Raw genomic sequence first — 15,359 nt, forward strand, 5'->3', positions numbered from 1 at the left:
AAGCAGTGGTATCAACGCAGAGTACTATTACTCGTTCGCGCGGAAATACGTAAAATGGTGATATATAAATTTCAACATCGTCATAAATCCAGGAAGGTAAAACGCCCGATGTACCGGTATTATTTTCAATTTTATCATGTTTCTCATCGCCATTCTGTATATCGAAGTCGGTTTCGCTAAAAAGCCATAACGGTAAACGATCCACAGCATTAACATTGAGCTTATTGTGCGTATCGAAGCCGAGTATTCGACAAAGTTTTTCGGAAAAGTTTACATAATGAATCATATCGCATTTCGCAATATCGCAGGAAAGTTTCATAATAATTTTGCGTCCGATAATAGCGCTAAATTGCCAAAGGATATGCGAACCCACGGATTTTGCTGAATAATTCACAGCTTCTATAAGATCGTGTATATTCAAGTAAATGCCCGATGATATTTCAGATTTCCTAGCGTTGATTTTCTTTTTTTGGGAACCTATCGTGTATTCTTGAATATTTATAAATCTTATGATTCCTTGTCCAGGGCGTATATGAAGAAAGCTAGTTGGAAATTGAATTCCGTGAGCGCTACTTCCCAACATCCTTGCGAACGAGTAATAATAGCCGCCGAACCAGCTAGTTTGTTGCGCAGTATTCCCGACAAGCTCTTTGTCTATTGCGATATTTGCGAACCCTATATTACCGGTGATGTGCAATCTCCTCTTTTGCGAATAGTCGCACTTGATGTTGGAAATGATTACGCGTTCGCGTCTACTCAAATAAAGCATTTCTTACACACTCAATACATTGCCCTGCGTCAAACGTCTTTTCGCACAATCGAGATAGATATAAGAGATCAACTAGGACAGAGTATACCATTCGAATTTGGAACGCTGACAGTGACATTACACTTTAGACGTATCGAGTAGATAACATAATAATAATAATAATAATAATTAGAGAGCGCGATAAAAAATTAATCATTAATGGATTATTATTCGACGTATTGCGACGAGTTACAAAACGGCGGCAGTCGCGGCGGTGGAATTCCGCGAGTTTTCGTGGGATCGCCGTATCAACGAGGTCACGGTATTGGCAGTTTTCTCGGAGGACTGTTCAGACGTGTATTACCTTATTTAACCAGAGGGGTACGGGCTGTGGGGAAAGAAGCTTTACGGGCCGGTGCTAATATAATCGAAGATGTTGAAAACAATATGCCGTTTAAAGTAGCGGCTAAACACCGATTTGAAGAATCGCGCGACTATCTTAAGAGAAAAGGTAAAGAAAAAATAAGTAGTCTGATGAAGGGCTCAGGTTATAAGTCGGATGCAAAAATACATGTAGCTCAGTTTCCTTTCGGCGGGCTCAACACGCGCATCGTTAAATCCGCGACATTACGTAGACGCCGTCAGACTCGTAAGAAAAATTCGTCAAAGTGCAAGACGCGAGGGAAAAAAAGGACAAATACAAAAACAGCGAACAATAAGAGAAAAAAAAATCGCACAACGGTGAAAAGATTTAAGACATCCGCGAAACGGCGTAAAACCGGTAAAAAGAGCACCGTATCCGACATATTTTCTTAAACGGTATATATTCTAAACACATCTACCAGCTAGAATTACAGCGACGATAAAAAAATTGTGGTAAATAAGCATGTCCTTTCTTCACACGCATTCGAGTGAGTGTTTAAAGAGCGAACTCGATCTCTTTTCCTTACCTCCCACGCAAACAAGTATCGAGAGTTCGCAATGGATTCATTACAAACCCGTGACTTGGCTCTCGGATGATTCCCCGATAGAATTCGTCATCCCGGGTCACGGAGAAAAATATTTAGATCTCACGCACACCATGTTAAGTCTTCGCGTACGCGTAGAAATGTCGGGACATACTGCAGGCACATCCGCCACGGTCACTATAGGCCCCGTAAATCATTTACTTCATTCCATGTTCAATCAGATCGACGTGTATTTCAACCAAAAGCTCGTGTCGCCTCCAAACAACGCTTATGCGTACCGCGCGTACATCGAGGCGTTATTAAATTATTCTTCACCCGCAAAAACTTCCCATCTAACCTCCTGTCTATGGGACGCGGATACACCCGATCAAATGGACGAACCGGTGGAATCAAAATCGCCAAATTCCGCTCTCGTGAGGCGCGCTCGTTACATTCACGGCGGGCGAGCGCTAGATCTTATAGGACATCTCCATTGCGACGTTTTCAATCAAGACAAATTTTTAATTAACGGCGTAGAAGTACGCTTGAGACTCGTTCGTTCGAAAGATTCGTTTTGTCTTATGGACAGTAACGGTTCAACGTCGAAAATTCATATACAGGATGCGAGTTTACTCGTGAGAAGGGCGAAAATAAGCGCAGGATTGTTACTAGCGCACGCTAGAATGTTGAGTAAAGTTACGGCCAAATATCCGCTCACGAGAGTCGAAGTTAAAACATTTACGATTCATAGTGGTGTTGTGGGTGAATCGCTAGATAATGTAATACTCGGTCAACTTCCGAAAAGGATAATAGTCGGATTTGTTAATAATAAAGCGTTTAACGGAGATAGAAAATTAAATCCGTTTAATTTCAAAAATTATGGAATAAATTTCTTCTCGCTATACGTCGACGGTATGCAAATTCCTAGTAGACCGTTACAACCGGGTTTCTCGCCGGAGGAACCGCTTTACGTCGAAGCTTATCAAACTCTCTTCGCGGGAACGGGCATCCATTTTTTGAACGAGGGAAATTCTATAAGTAGAGACGATTATTCCAAGGGATATACGTTATTCGCTTTTGATCTCACACCCGATCTGTCTGCTAATTACGCAGGGCATTGAAATCTCGTGAGGCATGGCAGTTTACGATTAGAAGTGCGCTTCGAGAAGGCTCTCACTGAGACCGTTAATTGTATTATTTACGCCGAATTCGATAATGTAATTAAAATCGATTCATCACGTCAAGTCATCGTCGATTTTGCCGGTTAGATATTTATCGCGCTCAGGTGTTTGACCGTTACAACGTAATACTCGGAAAATTTCCCTCCTTTTTCTCCCCTCCACATTCGATCAAAATGCCAACAGCATAAAATATCAAAAATTGTGTAATGTAACAAAAAAAGGATTCAGTTTCATTCGAAACACGAACGTCGACGCTTCGCGAGCAGTTTAAACCTCGCTATCGTGAGCGCTCCAGTCTTCGCAAAATGGATATCGTCATCGACATACAGGGTTTCCGCGATGCCAATGAGAAATTTATCCCTAAGGAAGTTGCTGTTATCGCGCTTGACGCTCTATTCGTCGGACATTGGATTATAATGCCTCCGCATTCATTTGGCGATTTACCAGGAAAAGTAAGGCATGAAAACAATTGGCTCACGAGAAATTATCATAGTATCGAATGGTTCGACGGTAAAGCTAATCCGAAATATTTTACAACGCAATTACGTGAAATAACAAGACAAGCATGTTACATTTATGTCAGAGGTAACGAAAAAGTAAACTACTTGGAAAATCTACTCTCCAGAAATGTATATAATTTGGAAGGTATTTCCCCTGCATTCAAAAATCTGTCGGAGGAGGAAGCGCGTGGACGATATTGTGGTTATCACGGATTTCGAAAATTCGGTGTATTTCATTGCGCATTACGCAACGCATATAAATTAAAATATTGGTTGATCGAGCAAAATAATATCGCCAACGACACCGACGGCGACAACGACGACGACGACGAGGACAACGAAAACGAGGAAATCAGTAGAGCGGATGAGATTTTCCGCGAAAGAAATGAAATAAAGAAAAAAAATCTGCAAAAATTTGAGCGATCAATAGAAGAAGAAGAAGAAGAAGAAGAGAAAATTTGAAAAAACCTTGTCAAAATAATGAACTCTCGCGAAATTCTACAAGCATTACGTCACATCAATGCCAGGCATGCGGGAGTTTATCCAGCCGACAGAGTCCCGAGGGTGTGGACGAGGTCGACAGCCATCGTCGCTAATACGGATGACCTGGACAATCGACCTGGAGAACACTGGGTCGCCTTCTTCCTCGACGAGCATGGTACAGGCACATACTTCGACAGATACGGAATACCACCCTTGCACCCCGGATTTCTCCTCCGACTTCGTCGAAACTCCGTCATCCATCGTTGGAGTATTCAACAATTACAAGGAATTTTTTCTCAAACATGTGGACAATATAGTTGCGTATTTTTATATTATATGTGCAACGGTTATGATCTTAATCGGTTTCTTAGTCTTTTTACCGAAGATTGTGAACATAATGATCGCTTAATCGTACACTTATTTCGTAAAATTTTTCTTCGCGAAAAAAGAAACAAGTGAAACATTGTACGCTATGCGCTGCCGTGTTTAATCATGTAATTCGAACTGTAATACGATGTAGACGTTGTACTTCTATGTAATATCTTAATTATATACAATAAGAATATTGATTTATGTAAAATTAATAACAATAAATGTAGAATTTTTTTTTTATTTAAATTATTTAATTTTTTTCTTCCCTTCCTTTCTTCCCGACGTCTCAGTGACGTCCTAGACTCTGCCCTAAGTCTCAACGTCAAACAGTCTCAGGTACCCGTATATATTTCAAGACCCTTTCTAACGTCACCAGCGATATTGTTACCGTATGTCTACCTGTGCAGCGGGGCTCACCCCCCTCGGACAATCGTACCCGTACATGCACGCACGTGTTCGTTACCACGTCATAGCATCTAGTTTATTCTAGCGGTACCTTATCCAATTTTTCTCTTTTCAACAGGAAGGGTGGAAGAGAGCGGGCGTCATATAGCGTACATCTCCCCTGGTTTTTCTCTAAGGGGGGCGATGGGACGATGTTGTATACCGCACGATATCTTTCGGTTTTCCGTAAGGGGAGGGGAGGCTGGGTGCCTTATGTCTAGACGCATCTCCAGTCTCGACAGTCGCCATTTTGTCGGTTGTTGTCACGTCTGCTTTCCGTCAGACATCTTGCCCGCTTTCTCCCACGCACTATTTTTTGGCTCGTTTTTCCAACCCGCTTTTTTAAATCGACGGAACCGACGGAACCAATCGGAGGACTGGGCACTATGGGGAGAACCAATCGGACCGTCAGGACCCCTATCTTAGCGCTGGATTATTCTCTACAAATACTACGTTTAACTTCTATTCTAATAAGTTTTCAGCTAGCTCAGCATACTAGGACCCAGTTTGGAGAGGCGGAGGACCCAGGTTCGAGCCCGAGCATGTTCACGCGACCGAAAAAATAAAAAAAAAATAAAAAAATTTAAAGAGAAAATTGCCTCGTAGACGTCCACGAGTCCCCTCCACTTTTTTTCCACAGACACCCTTAGGGGGGAGGGCCTCAGACCGTCACAGCAGGGGGTCGGCGCCAGTGGTCGAGGAGTGGGAGTTTGTTTTGACGCCCCATAGTGCCTACTATCTACTAACGATAGAGAAACGCGCAGATTTATGACCGCCGTTTAAGCGCGCGAGTACCAGGAACCGTTGCCGCGCTCGGGTAACCGTCCCGACCCTTTCCGAAAATACCCGAGTCGCTCGCGCCGGTTCACCGATAAACAATATGCCTTAAAACAATAAGGCATATTACGCAAGCGCGCGCGCGCCGAAAAGCGGTATAAATAGGGCACTTTTCAGCATATCGAAACCAGATCTTCCGCTACCGCCAGAGTTTGTAAGACGCCTACGGAAATCCGCTACGATCCTATAACCACTCAAAGAGAGAGAAAACGGGGTTGGGAATATCCAGCCTCCGCCGAGAGTTTGCGGCATCTCCGAGAGCGATCCGTCCAGAGTAACACCAGAGAGGAAAGCGGGGTTGGGCGTACTCAGCCTCCACCGAGAGTCCTCGGCACCTCAAATAAATCCGACTACCTACGTGCAACGGCGATCGTCCAATGGTAGGGAGTTCCCCGCCATTGACGGGTGTTCCCGTCAACCGTTACACTCCTGAATTCCGCGAGGAAAGACCATCCCAAGTAAAGTTATAACGCGCTATACGCGCACCGCCAGTAATTCCGCGAACGCCATTAACTCGACCGGACTCGCCATTAATACGGCGCGCTAAGTCCCGCGCAGGGGGAGGATCTATATCCTGCCGCGACACCGATCGAAGTACGAGAATCAATACGTCAAAGGACCGCCCACCGGCCCAACCGAAATTACCGCCCGATAACTAGCGGCACCTGCCGAAATCGCGACCCGCGATCCGTAATCGATATTCTATCGAACCGCCGAGATCGCGCACCGCGCTACGCATACGTGCATTACATTGGATGCACCGCACCCAACACGACCGCACCGCTATCCGTTCTGCCTCTTGCATACGCTTGCATTATTGTTACACACATACCGCCATTTGCATTACATATATATCCCTTCGATACTCATATATTTTATTATACACATATATTATACATCCGCGCACGCACTCACTCGTCTATCGTCTCACACGCACACAGCTACACACGCCCACACACATACATCGTTTATACGCATACACTCACACACATTTATACGCAATAAATTATATTTTACCCAACAATACTTTCATTCGTCAGTAGTATAGGGGCCACTATAGCGAGACACAACAAACCCCCACTCCTCGGCCACTGGCGCCGACCCCTGCTGTGCCGGTCTGGAGTCTTTCCCCCCAAGGGTGTCTGTGGAAAAAGAGTGGAGGGGACTCGTGGACGTCTACGAGGCAATTTTCCTTTTAAATTATTTAAATAAAAAAGATTTTTGTTTAAAAATTTCTTTATTTTTCATTTTTTTTTAATTTTTTTTTCCGAGGCGAGTGGAAATTCTCGGGGTTCGAACCTGGGTTCTCCACATTTCCAGATAGGATCCTAGTATGCTGGGCTAGCTGAAATCTTATTAGAATAAGGATTAGATGTAGTATTTGTAGAGAGCAGCCCTCTGGCATAGGGGACTCTGCGCTCTGATTGACTTCCCTATAGTGGCCGGTAGTTTGATTGGATGAGGAGCATTGTTTCTGAGTGAAAGAGTAAAACACGGCAAAATAACACGTGTAAGAATCGGCAAGATGGCGGCCGCCGAGGGTGGAGGTGGAGATGTCTCTCGGCATATGGCACCCACCCTCCCTATCTCCCTTACGGAAAATCGAAAAACATCGTGTGGTATATGTCATCTTGCCCTCAACCTTCCTGTTGAAAAAAGAGAATTGGATAAGGTACTGCTAGAATAAAGTAACTGATATGACGGGGATGAGTACGTGCATACATGTACGAATAGGGTTGACCGTGAGGCCGAGGCGCGCTACGCAGGTAGCTAGTAACGTCATCGTTGGTGCCAATAGAAGGGATCATAAAAAGTAAGCCTATGCAGGTAGCGCTTATGGTGGTTTGGAGCTTTATGACGTCACTTAGACGGAGGAAGAAAGGATAGGAAAAGAGAAAATGTTTTCACGTAGCATTATTTTAAAAACAGTTTTATTTATATTTATTTATATTTCTTACGAATATTATAATTTCTTAAGAATATTATGCTTTGTACAATAAAAAATTATTTTACATAAAAATATTGTACAATAAAAATTCTTATTTACAATTAAATATAACTATATTGCGTAGCAAAAAAGATTATCTCTTAGCACGAGGGAAAATACGCGAATTCGTTATATTGCAACTTTAAAAACGAGAGTTGAGAAAACAGAGAAGAAAAATTATCGTTCTGCTACATAGCCGTATAGAACGTAACGAACAATGACTATTAATAAATTTACGTTTCAGCAATACAGGAACACATACTTTAGTTTCATCGCGTGTTACCAGCTCATGAAACACAGTACACCGAATTGCTCTAAACCGTAAGTTTATCGAAGTTCCAGCCGATTTTTCCTCATTTTCTTCATTTTCTCGTACCCTTTCTTTAGCTAACATCAAATTTCTAATACTAATAAAATTGATTAGTTGAGAGTTTTCAAAATTTAAGGTTATACCCTTCGCTTTGCAGCATTCGTGTGTTCGTCCGTCCGGTGCACGAACAACGTACGCATAAAATTTAGGACCACCAGATACGAACGCCTCGATATACCTACCGCGGCCGTAGCTTCCAAACTCGTCCGTCATGTCGCCCAAAAAATTTCCCGTACGCGGTTCGTACTCATTCGGATTAGCTGTGCTTACATAAATGCACGAATCCGTATCGTAATATAGAACGCGACGATCTAATCGCTCTAAATAAGAATATAATTTTAAACGCGCCTGCGCCGTCGTATATGCAACTATTACAACATTCGTTATCGGTGAGGGAACGACAGTCTTGTCGCAATCGCCACGAAACATATATTACCTCGTCTTTTACGGGTAATATGCCGGTTATCTCGTGCTCGGCACTCGTCATCAATGTCGCAAAACGCTGAGGCGTTCTCACGACTTCGGTATTTGGTAAATTGGATCGCTGGCCGAATTTTCCCCAAAAAGAATTTAAGCACAGCTTCGCGACTGAACGTAAACCGGGATTCCGAGTGACGTTACGTTTATCAAGAACGATACCTTCGGTTTTCTCGTACTCCCTCAGATATCGTTCTTTAGCATTGTTGTCGTTTTCCCCGCATTCGCATGACCATCCACTGGCTTCTTGTTTAAGCTGCAAGAATGTATTTATATATTCGGTGAACAATCCGCCTTGACGTATCGTATGATCGAATTGGCTAACTTTATATTGCTAAATCTCGCTTATAGCTGTCACGAGATAACCCTTTTCGATGGCCTTGTGTAATTCGCAGGCCACCCACGTACCCTCGAATTCGCGTTCACGAGCATCGTCATGTGTACAAGGCACCTGCGAAAATGTTTCGCAACAACTGCGGCATAAAGCAAAAAGCAATTTTCCCTGCACACGATATGGGAGTACCGGATGAAATAGGTCGCGTGGTGGGAGTACTCTGCAACGTATGAGTCCTTCAAGCGTATCGAAATTATAATTCGGTGCCCTTCCGATTATTGCGAAACATTCCTCGCCGACGTAAATATCCGGATGGCCGATTGGGAACAAAGAGGGTACAAAGAGCACATGTCCACGTATCGTATTTTCTCCGTATCCGTAACCTCATAACGAGTCACGATATTTCCCGTGCGGCCGCCGAAAAATGCATCGCGAGGATCAAGCGGAGGTGTTTCCACCATTGGATGATTTTCGAGATATTTGCGCATTTCGTGATTATCGCGTCATAATTTATCTAAATTATTTTTAACAAAAAAATTAATTGTTCAACCAAATCTTGTTTTCATTGTCAATATTATAGATCTAAATTTACTTCCGCGATGTGAAATATCATCCGCTAAGTCTGCATATTTTTCTTCCTATATAAGATGCAAAGATCATCAAGCAAATTATCTTTTCAAATAAACATGTTCAAATAATCATCAAACAAGAGAGTCTTTTCAAATAAACAGTAAGATGTAAGTAGTATAACAAGGACAGTTCTAAGCCAGGTCCTCCGAAGGGTATGCGGGGGCGAGGGGGAAACCGCGCAGGCGAGGGTGGCATGACGTCACGCGGGCGGAGGGGGATTTTGGTGGCGCGGAGGAATGACGTCACGCGGGCGGGGGAGCTTATCGCGGGAGCATAAACAGCGCGGAGTATTACAAAGGGCGAGTGCCGATGTCCAGCTGATCGAGAATTTATAAACATTATAAACAAATATCGTCTCACACTGCACTATTGCACGTGCGGCATTATTGAATTTCGTAAAAAAATGATAAGGTTAGCGCCGATATCTGGCTGTTCGAGAATTTATAAACATTATAAACAGATATCGTCTCACACTGCACTACTGCACGTGCGGCATTATTGAATTTCGTAAAAAGATGATAAGGTTAGCGCCGATGTCCGGCTGCTATAACTTATTATAAACAAAATACAACCATCGCGGCGGTCTCTTCATTTTTTCCAGGAAGAGCCGCTCGCGCACTATTGCGCGTAACATTAGAATTAGATGATAAGGCGAGCGCCGATGTCCTGCTGCTATAATTTATTATAAACAAGATAGAACCATCGCGGTACCATAACGCGATAGATGAAAAATATATAATGAAGAACGAAGGGTGTCAAAAACTCAGTATGCGATTTGAAAGCTTGCGGTCCGTATATCAGTTGAAAAAGATACAGTGGGAACTTGTATTTTTTTTGTGTGTCAAGTGTTCGGTATAGAGGAAGATTTTGTGATAATCTGCATAAAAATGGAAATAGAGAATAATTTTGAGGCAGTATCGGATGAATCGTCCGACGAAGATCACGCATTGTCAGATGACAGTGATTACAAGAGCGATCAAAGCGAGAACCTTAGAGAAATTGTTGACAAGATAGTGCCACACTCGCAAATTATTGCGCTAAACGGACGTACAAAGTGGTGCGCTATATACTTTTATTATACCACGGGTGGTTCTTTTGCTGTATGTGCTTCGTGTATGATCTCTATAGCAGACACCGATGCCTGGTACATGTATGCTGTTGGAAAGCATGTGATTGAGATATACGACGCGATGAGTGGCCGGTCCTGCTCCAATTGCAGACTTCCGATGTATCAGATCTTTCCATGCAATATGTGCCCAATTTGCACACAGTAAAAAAACATTGTTATAAAAAGTGTGAAAAAATAATAATAATAATAAACATGGAAAACACCGAGCAAACCGAACGCGACCTGTTGGAGCTGTCATACCGAGTCACTACCTTGGGCGAATATTTCGCGTGGGCGCAGCGATGCGAGGAATTTATCAAACAGCTCGAAGGACACAGTCGTGTCAAGCGTCCGCGACTCACGATCGGAGTTCGACAATCTTTGGTGGCTAGAATCGCGCGACTCGAGGGTGCGAGGACTCGATTAGAGAAACGGTTTATACACAGCGGTGGTGATTACAGTGGTGACAATAACGCGGAAAGACTCGTTTGGCGAGAGATCGATACCGCGTTCGAAAACCGTATACTGACCGATGCGGTGATTAACGCAGATTATATCGAACCGCGACAATTTCTCGAGGACGCCAAAGACATCGTGCTCGAACACGTGCAAAAAGTTATGGAAAGAAATAATAACGTAAAAATGAACACTGTGTTCAACGGTGAATTCGTGTCGGGTGATAAGAGCGCAAATAAAAGTGTGAATACCAAAAACTATGAACTCTTTCGCACGTCCGATTTACACGAGTGGTACGAGCGACGCGTCGTCGAGCCCACGCTTGCCTCGCTCGAAGAATTTCAAGAACGCGACAGCGGGTGGGCGTTGTCGCGAATTCTCGATTTAACTGTAAATATAAATAAATATAATCCAATGCGCGCGGGGTATCATATTAAATTACCGCGAGAAATAATAATGAATAGAATATACGAATATATGAATAGAATATAGAGGTAATAAACGTGCAATCCAAAGACAGTGCGTGTTTCGCGTGGGCGGTGGTCGCCGCTCTATATCCAGCCGAAGATCATGTTTATCGAGAATCTTCGTATCCTCATTACACGACAGTGTTAAATCTCCAGGACATTGAGTTTCCGATGACATTGAGCCAAATTAAGAAATTTGAACTTCACAACAACATTTCGATAAATGTATACTGCATCGAGAAAGAGAATAGCATTGTCCCGATACGTCTGAGCGAACAAAAGAAGGACAGACACGTCAACTTGCTGTACATGCAAGATTCGCAAGACGTCGGACATTTCGCGTGGATCAAGAATTTATCCCGCCTCGTGAGCTCGCAACTGAGCAAACGTGATGATCAAAAATATATCTGCGATCGGTACGTATATTTAATAAAAATGCAATATATAAAATATACGAAAGAAAAATTAATTATTTCTTTTTTTACAGATGTTTATACTATTTTAGATCGGATGACAAGTTGCAGTCGCACAAGTTGTAGATTGCCGAGAAATGAACGAGTGCGCTATCCGGTTACCGAGCGATAAAGACAAGTGGCTCGCGTTCGACAACTACAACAGAAAGAAGCGACTTCCCTTCGTCGTATACGCCGACTTGGAGTGCGTGCTGAGGAAAACCGACGGTGATCCGATGGCGTCTACGTACACGTTTCAGCATCACCAAGTATTTAGCGTAGCTTACTATGTGCATTGTTCGTACGACGAATCATTATCCGCGTTTTATTCTTGCCGTAGTATCGATTGCGTTTCGTGGTTCGTGGAAAAATTAAAAAATTTAGCGCAACGCGTAAAGATTATTTTAACCACGAATGTCCCCATGGTAAATTTAACGCGAGATGAGCGGGAAAAGTTTCACAGCGCGACACACTGTCACATTTGCGAAAAACCGTTCGCGCAAGACGACACGCGCGTACGCGATCATTGCCATCTTACCGGCCGATACCGAGGTCCCGCGCATTCAAACTGCAATTTAAATTATAAAGACTCTTTTTGCATTCCCATAGTATTTCACAATTTATCCGGTTACGATTCACATTTTATCATCGAGGAAATAGCTACCGCGTTCGAAGGCTCGATCGACGTACTACCGATAACGAAAGAAAAGTATGTTTCATTCACGAAATGGTGTTAAAAATACCACCGAAAAATCAGATTGGCGAAGCGATATAAAGTTACGGTTCATCGATTCGTACAAATTTCTCAGTACTAGTCTCGAAAAATTGGCATCGTTTCTAAATAATGATAAACTTCAAATTTTAAAATCGAAATTTCAAAATTTATCGACCGAAGAGTTCAATTTATTGACGCGAAAAGGAGTCTTTCCATACGAATACATTGACTGTGTCGATAGGTTGCACGATACGTGTTTACCACCGCGCGAATCATTTTATAGTTCCTTGACCGGTGACACCGTATCCGAGAGCGATTACGCGCACGCCGAAAACGTTTGGATGCGGTTCTCCGTTCGAACGCTAGGCGAATACAGCAATCTGTATTTAAAAACGGATGTCTTGTTATTGGCCAACGTTTTTGAAAATTTTCGCGACAAATGTATCGAGAGTTACGGGCTCGACCCCGCGTATTACTATACTCTTCCCGGATACACGTGGGATGCAATGCTAAAACATACAACTATTACGTTCGAATTACTTACTGATATCGACATGGTTATGTTTATCGAACGAGGAATACGCGGTGGCCTGAGCCAATGTTCCGGCAGATACGCGCGAGCCAATAACAAGTACATGCCGTCTTACGACCCATCGAAACCATCGTCGTACATGATGTATTTCGATGTAAACAACTTGTACGGTTGAGCGATGTGTCAACCGTTGCCCTATGCCGATTTTCGATGGGTCGACGACATCTCTAACTTTGACGTTAGCGCGATCGCTTCGGATTCGCCTACAAGTTATATTCTCGAGGTCGATCTGGAGTATCCGCAACATCTTCACGACGCGCACGCTGATCTACCGTTCTGTCCAACGCGCGATAAGCCGCCCGGCAAGCGGCAGGACAAGCTCCTCGCAACCTTATACGATAAGAAGCGTTACGTCATACACTATAGCAACCTGCAGCAATGCACGCATCGCGGCCTTCGCATCGCAAAGATACATCGCGTATTGCAATTCGCTCAATCCGCATTGCTCCGCGATTACATCGAACTCAACACCCGGTTTAGAACGCGCGCGACAAACGATTTCGAGAAAAATTTGTACAAGTTAATGAACAACGCGATATTCGGAAAAACTATGGAAAACGTGCGCAATCACGTCGATGTAAAATTATTAACAAAGTGGGACGGGCGATACGGCGCGGAGGCGATGATAGCGAAACCAAATTTTCACAGCAGGAGCGTCTTTTCGAAAAATTTAGTCGCCGTTGAACTGTGCAACCTCGAGGTGAAATTCAATAAACCGATCTACGTCGGTATGTGTATACTCGATATATCGAAAGTGTGTTTATACGAATTTCACCACGAATACATGTTACCGTTATATCGCAAAAATTGTAAAATAATGTACACCGATACAGACAGTTTGATTTATCACATCGAGTGCGAGGATGTGTACGAGAATATGAAACGCGATATCGCTAGATTCGATACGAGCGATTATCCGGCTAACAACGCGTACGGTATACCGCTCGAGAACAAGAAAGTGCCGGGTTTAATAAAGGACGAGAATAACGGTGCGATCATGACTGAATTTGTCGGGCTTAGAGCAAAAATGTACGCGTTGCGAGTAAATAGTAAAAAGGATACAAAAAAGATTAAAGGCGTCAAGCGTAACGTCGTAGCAAGAACGATAACGTTCGACGATTACATGCGGTGTCTGCGCGATGAAATTGAAATGACTCGACAACAATCCTGCATAAGATCAAAATTGCACAAAGTGTACACAATCAGCGAGACAAAAATCGCCCTGAGTCCGTACGATGACAAGCGATATATCGTACCTGATTCGACCGGGAGTGGTGCACTTGGACACAGTATAATTGGACACGGTGCAAATGGACACGTTACAAATGGACACGAGATTTTGCACACGGTTCAATTGGACACAGTGCATTTGGACACAGTAATTTTGGATACAGTAGCTTTTGGACACATAAGAAAATACGCATCGTTTACTTGGACACCGCTCACTTGGACACTGTTCATTTGGACACCGTTCGTTTGGACACAGAAAGATGCGCACCGTTCATTTGGACACCGTTCGTTTGGACACCGTTATTTGCCCATCGTTCGTTTGGACACCGTTCATTTGCCCATCGTTCGTTTGGACACCGTTCATTTGCCCACTGTTCGTTTGGACACCGTTCATTTGCCCACCGTTCGTTTGGACACCGTTCATTTGCCCACCGTTCGTTTGGACACCGTTCATTTGTACACAGAAACATGCGCACTGTTTGTTTGAATATGTAACAGATGGAGAGAAATAAAAATCATTTTGGGAAAATATAATCAGTATTCTTATAACACTTTATACTGGTAAATCTATGTAAAATATGAAATCGTGAAAAGGAGATACATTTGAAGGTTATAATATCTGTCAAAATAAAATATATTCATACTTATATATCTCTGATACTGATGTCATTAATTTTACATTGCTTTTAGCACTTTGTTTAGCCTTTCGCATATTTGGATGTCATGCATGGATACAGTGGGTTCCGCCCCCCCCTGCGGGGGGGCTCCACTTCCGGAAGATATAACCTAACCCAAACCTATTTCTTATTTAAAACAAAAATTTGGTGTGGATTACGTCGTATAACTTAAATCAAATTTTGGTGTCCAAACGAACGGTGTCCAAACGAACGGTGGGCAAATGAACGGTGTCCAAACGAACGGTGGGCAAATGAACGGTGTCCAAACGAACAGTGGGCAAATGAACGGTGTCCAAACGAACAGTGGGCAAATGAACGGTGTCCAAACGAACGATGGGCAAATGAACGGTGT

The 15,359-nt window shown here is 43.2% G+C and overlaps 2 protein-coding genes across 2 annotated transcripts; both read left to right on the forward strand.

The window, feature by feature from the left end:
- The first annotated feature begins 1,634 nt into the window (after positions 1–1,634).
- LOC138944578 (uncharacterized protein F54H12.2-like) lies at positions 1,635–2,816 on the forward strand. The gene has a single exon (XM_070315400.1). The coding sequence runs from the start codon at positions 1,635–1,637 to the stop codon at positions 2,814–2,816; it is 1,182 nt and encodes a 393-aa protein (XP_070171501.1).
- Positions 2,817–2,829: 13 nt separating this feature from the next.
- Positions 2,830–3,838, forward strand: LOC138944579 (uncharacterized). Its single transcript, XM_070315402.1, has 2 exons — positions 2,830–2,835; positions 3,098–3,838. The coding sequence occupies exons 1-2, from the start codon at positions 2,830–2,832 to the stop codon at positions 3,836–3,838; spliced, it is 747 nt and encodes a 248-aa protein (XP_070171503.1).
- Positions 3,839–15,359: the final 11,521 nt, after the last annotated feature.

Source organism: Polyergus mexicanus, unplaced genomic scaffold (genome assembly GCF_030449975.1).
Source record: "Polyergus mexicanus isolate NDT 795.1 unplaced genomic scaffold, iyPolMexi1.0 SCAF_281, whole genome shotgun sequence".
NCBI lineage: Eukaryota > Metazoa > Arthropoda > Insecta > Hymenoptera > Formicidae > Polyergus > Polyergus mexicanus.